General features: G+C 45.5%; 1 protein-coding gene across 1 annotated transcript in view; it reads left to right on the plus strand.

Moving 5' to 3' along the window:
- LOC102438188 (mannose-binding protein A-like) overlaps positions 1-319 on the plus strand; it is a 57956-nt gene extending 57637 nt beyond the window's left edge. Inside the window, exon 5 of the mRNA XM_023747975.1 lies at positions 62-319. Within this exon, the coding sequence (XP_023603743.1) occupies positions 62-319 (258 nt within the window). The remainder of the gene's footprint in view (positions 1-61) is intronic.
- Positions 320-8920: the final 8601 nt, after the last annotated feature.

The following is an 8920-nucleotide window of genomic DNA, read 5'->3' on the forward strand; positions in this document are numbered from 1 at the left end:
CCCACCCGTCCTTTGTGATTTCAGTGCACACCTTCTCCTCGGGAAGAGATCTGGAAAGAAGCTCCATGTGACCAACGGTGAAAAGATGCCTTTTTCCAAAGTGAAGGCTCTGTGGGCTGAGCTCCAGACCACCGTGGCCACCACCAAGAACACCGAGGAGAACAAAGCCATCATGGAAGTGGCCAATGACCATGCCTTCCTGGGCATCACAGATGAAGCGACCGAAGGCCAGTTTGTGTATGTGACAGGAGGGAGGCTGACCTATAGCAACTGGAAGAAGGATGAGCCTAATGACTTTGGCTCAGTGGGGACTGTGTGATCCTTCTAAAGGATGGGCTCTGGAATGATATCTCCTGCTCTTCCTCCTTCGTGGCCGTCTGTGAATTCCCAGCCTGAAGAGGTAGTTCCTCAGCCCCTACTCGGCTCTGCTGAGCTCTCTGCTGCCCTAAAAGAAAATTCAATGATGTTTTTCTCATGCACAGTGTTGACTCAGTCTTTGGTGGGGATGGGAGGAAAATTAAGGGATGGATTTGATTATGGGATTAGGGAGTGAAAAGAGGCTGACATGAGGGTTTCTGATCCAGTTCTTGGCAGAGGACACCCTCTGTCTTGCCTAAGAGCATAGCACTGGATCACAGTCAAACCATGGAAAGGGCCCAGTCTAGCCCTCTCCTTTCTCAGTGAGGACACTGTGGCCTGTCACAGGGACCCACGGAGGGCCACATCATTGTCAGTCAGCAGCGGGTCTCAGCCTCCAAGAAATCCAATTCCTTTTGTTGAAGTGCTGCCACCACTTGAACAAAAGTGGTCTCGATCTCTCCCCATGGCTAGCCCAGTCCTATCTGTGATATGGGCATGTCTTCAGTAGCTCATGTGCTGCCCCAGAAAACCCTTCACCTACTGTAACACCTCGAAATATCCAATGTCCATAATAGAAGTCCAAACCTGTAGAGAATGTTTATAAAACTTTATTTGAACTAAACAGAAGTTACACCTGGAAGCCAGACCACTGCCTGAGAAAATGCCTCTCAGAATGACAGTTTGTAGCTTCCTTTGTGGACTTGGAAGTGAAGAGGGAACTAAGGGAGAAAACTGAAGGTGGAGGAAAGCCAGGCAGGAAATGGATTGCAGGATAGGTGAAGAGATTCCGTGCTCTCTTGAGGTTGGTTTCTCTTGAGGGGTCTGAAAAGAGGCAGTTCAAAGGTGTGTTAACCCTTTCACTAAAAACACTAGATGCCTGGAGTGTAACTACTCACTGTGACTTGCCCAGTTAGAAATCTGTGATCAGATCACCCTGTGAGGTTACAGTCCATGGAACCCCTTTTACTTCCACAACAACACGGTACCATGATTAGTCCCAGGAATCCCCAAGTGGCTGTGGCCTCCTAATAGCCACCAGGGCAATCATGAGGCCAAAAGACAGCCTTTCCTCCCAGCATACTTTTAGGACTGATTTGATATGGCCCCTGCCAGCATCACTGAGGGGGCAAAAGGTCAGGCAGACTCCTGACCTCCCTCTTCACAGGGCACGTCAGTCTCAGTCTGTCCCTGTTCACTGTTCCCTCCCTACAGAGACATCTTCATCCCATTATAGTTCAATGGGTCCACTATTAGTAGACACAAGAGGAAAAACTCCCCAATGGTGAGCTTCATACCCTGTGGGTCAAATGCAGAGTCAACCAGTAGGCAGACCAAACCCCCTCTGAGCAGGATTCTGATGCTGTGGGCACACAATCCTGCTCAGGACCATGCATGTTTGTAGCAATCTCAGGGTCGGTGGAGCTGAGAAGCTGCAGAATCCATGCAGCAAACTGAGGATAGAGTGAATTGCAGCTCCAATTAGAGGCCATTTACCAAATAAGATTGCAAAATAGTTCAGGAATGTGCCAAAGGCCACTTAATAAAATGTTTATATTAAAATTAGTTTTCTATTCTATTTTTCTTTGTGTCTGAACTACCAGAGAGAGCACCATAAACTTAGGATGTGCTGGATGAGTATTTGTTGAATGGGTATATCCCAAAAAGTTCCCACAGGGATGCATGGATTGGATCTGACAAATGAATGTAGGGAGAGGCCTCTCCCAGGTGCCTCCTCCTGCAGGACTGTAGGGCAGGGGTGAGAGGTGGCCCGGGAAATGCTGAAGGCTGGTTAAGTAGGGGTGACAGGGCAGGACCAGGCCTCTAGCACACGTAGACTGTCACATCACTGTGTTTTCAATCCCAGGAGACTCTCCTTCAAGCACTGCACCTGGGGGAAATGCCAAGAGTAATTTCGTGATGTTGAGCAGAACAATTCTCTATTTTCATTAAAGTCCATTCTGCTTACCAGAGGAATGGGAGACTACTTCAAGTTCAGAGGTACCCATCAAACCAATCATTAAGGCAAATAGAAAAAGGAAAGTCCAGAAACTTTTAAGAAGAAAGATTTACATACAATGACTCAGCAAAGAAGATTTTTGCAACCAAGGATGAAAGTTAAGGCCCAGATTTTCTCACAGCCAAGAAAACAAGGAGAAAACGAAGAGGTAACCATTATATAATTATTTCTATTTTCTGTAAGGGGCGGTGGGGTCGTGTTCTACCTTGAGGGGAATGTGTTCGTGTTTATACTGTGCATAAAGGACAGAATCTTTAGATATAAAATTGTAGAAGACAGTCAGGTACTTCACATGGATTGGTTCCCAGTATGTAATGGTTGCCCCCTAGTCAGGGAAACAGTAAAAATCTACAGGACAAGCTCAAATTCTTCCATTCCCCTTTCAGCCTTCTGCTCTGCCTGTTCTTCCCTTGAACTCGCACCTGACACTCTGTTCAGAGCTCCTCTCTCTAAATGCATCTGCCTGTCACCATTCTGACTCGATCTAGGATTGAGGCCACCACCTCCCTGAAATTCACTTCCCAATTCTTATCAGCAATAGGGGGACCTATACAAGTTAGCTCCGATGAAGGTGGCATAAATCTAAAGATACAGGATTCTCATGAGGGTCTAAAGATAAAAACTACATTTCATCCAGGCTTCTCAGGACCTGGAACAAGAGGGATATCTGGATTCAAGGAAACTCTCCAGACAGCCTCTCTCATTCCCTCACGGGCTAAGGGCAGGCAGTTCCCTTCACCCAGGGATATGGGATGACGACATCTCTTTCACAGGGGACCTAATGAAATCAGGGCCTCCAAGGACAGACCGTGGGCCTTAAGCAGCACATTCCCCTTGGACGTCAGGAATGGGGAGGACTGAGCAACCTCTTGAGCCCCACTGTTTGCTGTATCTGTCCCCAGGCTGGCTTTTGGACCAAGAAATGGAAGGCCTATCTGAGCTGCAGTTTTTCTCTGCTGCCTCTTGTAAAGAGTGAGGACCCGAAGGTCATGGCTCAGCGCATTCCTGGACAGGAGGCTGGTGCAGAGACCTCTGTGGAGCCTGGGCTCTGACTCCAGGGTTGTGCCCAAGGGAGAACCAGGCCTGGGTGTCTGTGCCATGTTGAAGCTGGGGGAGAGGCAGTAGGTTGGTGGGAAGTGCAAGGTTGGCAAGCATCTCCCTGCCTAATGCACTAAGTGGCATGTGAGTTCCCTGGGCCTCAAGCTCTATCTAAATTGCTCTGTCAAGGCTTCTCCCTGCTAAAGCTGGAGGAGTCAATGGTCACACAGATTCAGATCAGTGGGGCCCATTTCAGGAGCAAATGCACAGGTTCTCAGAACTGTTTTCAGTCTTTGTTACCTGCCATTTTGTCCAAAGTCATTGTGGCCTTAACACGGATCACCTGTTTCTCAAGTCCATAGAAAGTCAGACCGAGAAAGTTAGAATGGCGAGTCTACCTTGCTCTCAAGATGGGAACCTTGAATTTAAAGTACATGTAAGTCAATGGTCTCTTGAGGGTGTATAGACCCAGCAGGTGTGATTTCCTTCTGCAAGCAGAGGGGAAACAGCTACCAAAGCTTGCAACGTTCAAGGCCCGGCTCCAGCTGGCTCTGCACCTGGAATTTCAGGGCCTCATTCCTGCAGGATCATCTTTCTGTGGAGCCTTAAGGCTCTGCTGTTCTCACTCTCAGCCATGCCCACGCCAGAGGATGGGGACTTTGGGTACCGTCTAATGGCCTGGCATTCACATTCCTGAGCCCTCCTTTGTGCTCTGGGTCACCTGCTTCCCTCTGTGTGGCTGTCAGAGATCCACCAGCACTGGGTCACAGTCAGGGCTGGACTTGTATTTGCAGGAGGCAAGGGCCTCTGACCTGGAAGTTTGTTTGTCCTAATTGTGTTACTGATCTGTGCATTAGAACCTGCCAAGAATCACAGATTCATTTCCCAATAACCAGAAAGAAACCGAATGCCATCATGGGGATGTCGGGAAGTGAACTTTGCAAAGTGATGTTGTATTTGTAACCCTGAGTGCCACTGTTACAGAAGACCAGAGAAAACCAACCAACATTTCGAAAAATGGAGTGACACTTTATTATTATTACGCGTAAGGCCAGAAAAAAATGCCTTTCAAATTCTGGTCCAAGAAACATGAAGGAAGCTTCCCTATTTATACTTTTTCTAGCTCTTTGTCTCCAAAATAAGGGTTTCTCCAGTCCCCTTTGCAAGTTTTTAAAGAGCCCTATGTGCTGGTCCTTTGAGACCTCACCCAAAGGCCCGGCCTGGCACCAGCACTGATAACTTTGTCTGGGGAAGGTTTATGACCTCTCTGGAATGGGAGTAGTCTTATGTTCCCTATTATTTAAGCAAGCAAATGTTTACAGAAGCCAAAAAAGCAGGGTAAAAATTTCAAACAGCTGTTTTTATGTAAGATGGATGCTTCATTTCCCACTGGTTTTATGCACATGAGTCAAATCATTGACTCTTTTGGATCATTGTTTGGGATGGGGTTATATTGACCCCTGAGGACTATGTGCTTGATATAATTAATTTTCTGCTGAATAAAGTTAGTGGGCCTGTTTATAAGATAAGGGCCCAGAAGGAGGGCCAGGAGTAATCTTAAAGGGTCCAAAGAGACTTGGACTCTCTATTTTTCCTGGGCTGTCTTAAGCCATGTGTGATGAAGCCATGTCAGGATCCCATTGACCTTGACTGCTATGGGGGTGGTCCTTTCCATGTACGAGTCAGTCCTTGAGTGGAAAATTTTTTTACCTAAACAGAGTCACCAGGGTGGAAGGGATGAACTGGATCAGAAGTTGGAACAGGCAGAGCATCTTGGACATGCTTCTGGACTGCTTTCTGGGTGGACTGTAAAGCCTGTAAGAACCTGAGTAAAGATTGGTTATGGATTTCAGCTTTTCTAGATTGGGTTTCCGTGTAAGCTGGTGAGGTGGTTAGTTCAGCATCTGGAAGAGTTACTAGAATCTGTAAAGGCCCCACTGGTTTTAGGGTCGCCCCCCAGGTGGCTTCATCTGCAGCCTATTTCCCTCTTGCTTCTGGGATTCCCCTTGTCTCACATAGGTAGAGGTGGAAAGACTTAGTTACATTTGGTAGCACATGTTGGCCCATTGTCCTTGCTCTGCTCATGTCTGTCTTACTGCCTAATATATTACCTCAAGGATCCTGGCTCTGAATTTTTTAGGGAAAATGGACATGGATTTCTTCTGTAATTACTTCCTCTGAGGCAGGTCAGAGGTTTCTCTCAGAGCCAAGAGATCCTTGCTGTCTGTCAGAGGGACGATGAGGCCTGGGTACAGAAGGAGGTGGGCTTGTGACCTGGCAGAGACAAACCATATTATAAAATTTAATATTATTGAGCAATTAGAATAGTAAGAGTTCCAACAAATGGTCTGGTGGAAGGGAAAGAAAACATTTCACTTGTAATAATTCCTATTGAAATAAAATTTTTTCTTCTTAAAATTACCCTTCTTTTATTAAAAATCCAAAACAAGACTAATTTATTGTATTCTATTTGGCCTGATTGTTTGGATAAATGTAACAAGAATGGTAACTGACTACCTTTGCCGGAGTTTCTTGATGGAATCTTATGTGCCCCATAGGGCCAGGAAGCCAAGCCATCCAGCTGCCATCAGGCCTGCCTGCAGTATCTGCTGAGTTAGGTGAATTCCTCACCTGTAGTGACTCCACTCAGGCCTGGGCCCTAGGCTTCAAGGCCCATCTCAGCAGACCTTCTACTCATTGTGGCCCACAGTGCGTGGGGGTTCTGCAGGGATGCAAAGGTACCCTTATTGCTCCCTTTCTACTCTGATAACTGCCAGTGATGGTAGAGTATGGTCCTGATGCTCCAGCACCAGTTATTTTCAGGGCTATCAAGCAGGATACCAGGCTTTCTCCGTGGCACTCTTATTGGCTTCAAGTCTTCAGAGCTCAGACAGGGCTCTTTAAAACATGATACTCCAGTCAAAGTTTTCAGTTAATAAAACCACTATTGGAAACTGGTCTTATTGAATTTATGCAAAGAAATGTATTGCCATGATTTATTAAGTATTGCCAAATTTCAGAGGAATTGTATAAGGAGAAAAAAATACTGACCTGCTTTAAGATCTTCTGATTTTCTTTGCCAGTCCTTTTTATGGACTCTCCACAACAAAACAGTAACTGTTGGATTTCTTTTATCAGTACCCCATAAGTACTTTGGCATAATTATTTACCCTCTGTTTAGGGAGGCAGAATGTAAATTATTTACTCTTCCTGGTTTACTGGCCTGTATTATTTGATTAATTTCCTTTTAACATTTCTCTTCTCCTTCTTATTACATACACAACCTTTATAAATCTTATACTTCTAAATTAGCCCTCAAACCTTCTTTCTATGTCCCTTAAAAATGCATAACCATGCCTCAGACCTACTCAGTAATTCCTTATTCTTAGAAAACGCAATCCTTTAATGATTACTAAAAAGTAAACAGCCAGCATTTCTCAGATTACTAAGAGCAGGTAAATTAAAACTTGTCTTGTAAAAACTGCTATATTCTTCTTTGTGCAATTTTAAATTTAGTATTGGAAGGGTTAAAGACAACAAAACGGGCCAGAGAAAGCTTATTGTGCTTAGTAGCAGCTAGCAGCCTTGAGTCCAGCATAGTTCAGATAAGTAAAAATCAACAGAAACCTATCTCTCCCTGTTATACCCTCCAATACCCCCCCTTTTCTGTATTAACCATTTATTCTGTCCTTAGCTGCTCTCCCTCCCAGATTTTCCTTCTTTACTCTAAGCCCTAGAGGATCTCAAATACTCCTCCTCCTTTACCACTTTTGATCTCTCCAACCATCCCCCTGTCCCCCAGTCCAGGGCTCCTCTGTCTCAGCAGGCTAAGAGCCTACCACCCTACCCAGTGACTCCTACCGCCACCACCCTATCTCACACCTGCACCGGAACAGTTTTCAGCTCTCTTCCTCCCCTAGTCAGAGTGGATGCTGCCCCTAACAGAGAACCACTGTACATCTATCAGGAAGGGCAGGCAGGTCGCAGGTCTAGGGACCACATGATAAAAATCCAGCAGTTCCTCTCCCTCACCCTACACAGGCCATGAGAAAACGTACCAATCTTAACCCAACAAGCCTTTGTTTAAACTTCTCTGGGTTGCAACCTTTACAAATTTTATACCTTTAAACTAACCCTAGAATTCCAAAATTTTAATCTAACACAGAAAAATCATAAATCAGGGAAAAGCAAATTAAAGTCTCTACTGTACAAACATGTCAGGGCCAGCCTGACAGGTTGAGCCGAGCTGAGGTAGGGAGGTGGGAATTGAGAAAAGAAAGAAAGACAGGAAAGCAGGATCGGGAGGACTCCAGTTCTCAAGGAACTGAAGCAAGTTTATTAGCCACGCAATCCTATTTATACACAACACACTGAATAGGAGGTCTGTCAAGAGAAATGTATTCTTTGTTCCTCTTAATCTCTAAGGGAGGGACAGAACAGAAGGACAAGTTCTCAGTACAGCATATCTCAGTAAATAGTTATAGACTTCTTGGTAAGCCATGGAAGGCTGTTCTTATTCTACTGATAACCACCATCCAAACAAGTCTGGGAAAATTGTGTGGGTAAGGGTCCCAGCCTTGCTAGCCCCTTCAGGTGCAAGGACCTTGCCAGCTTACATCTGGCCCCCAACACAAACATAGACAGAAATTCCAGTAGCTAAGTGGGCTAATTACCTCCGTGATAGAGAGCAAGAACAACCTTGAGAAAAGAATTCCTAGCAGTTGCTTGGGACAGCCTCACCATACACAATGAGGCTTCCCCCTAAAGCGGGGTTTGCCCTATCTTTAAACAAATTAAACAACAGAAAGAGATAACAAATACTCTCATGTGGACAGCCAGACGGCACAAAGTAGCTTTCGCTTCACACAGACTGTCACACTTACATTTATATACCAGACAGTCAGAGTTTTTGACTTCTACCAGATATTCATTCAAAGTTGAAACAGTCCACCTGATTCCTGATTAATTTGCCTGAGGAAGTCACATGACCTCTGGGGAGTTGATAAAGCTCCCCCTTCCACTCACTCGGAGTGGGCCTGACTGATAGGGGCACATACCTTACAGTTTTTGTTGACAGGTCCAGAAGTGTCTGTCCACTCTCTCCAGATGCTGGCCAGGTCCAAGACTGAGGTCCGGGAGTGCCTAGAGTCCCCCAGTTCAATTCTGCTAAATCACCAGAGTGGTGCCTCCCAGAGGCCTATCTGGCTCCCCCGGGCCCCAAACATGGTCCACTCACCAGAGGCCAAAAGGCCATCATGTTTGGCCTTCTTTTCGGTCAGGGAACCATTAATGTTAAAGAAGACAGGAGAAAAACCATTCAACACTTAGAGAAAGGGATTTAAATCTTAATTATGATTATTCACAGGCAGAGAGAAAAATGTGTCTTTCAAATTCTGAGCCCCCCTACATGGAGGAAACTCACTCTATTTATACTTTTTCCAGTTTATTGTCTCCCAAATAAGGGTTTTCCTGGTCCCCTTTGCAAGTTCTTAAAAAACCCTATGT

Source organism: Myotis lucifugus, unplaced genomic scaffold, assembly GCF_000147115.1.
Source record: "Myotis lucifugus unplaced genomic scaffold, Myoluc2.0 scaffold_1080, whole genome shotgun sequence".
Classification (NCBI taxonomy): Eukaryota; Metazoa; Chordata; class Mammalia; order Chiroptera; family Vespertilionidae; genus Myotis; species Myotis lucifugus.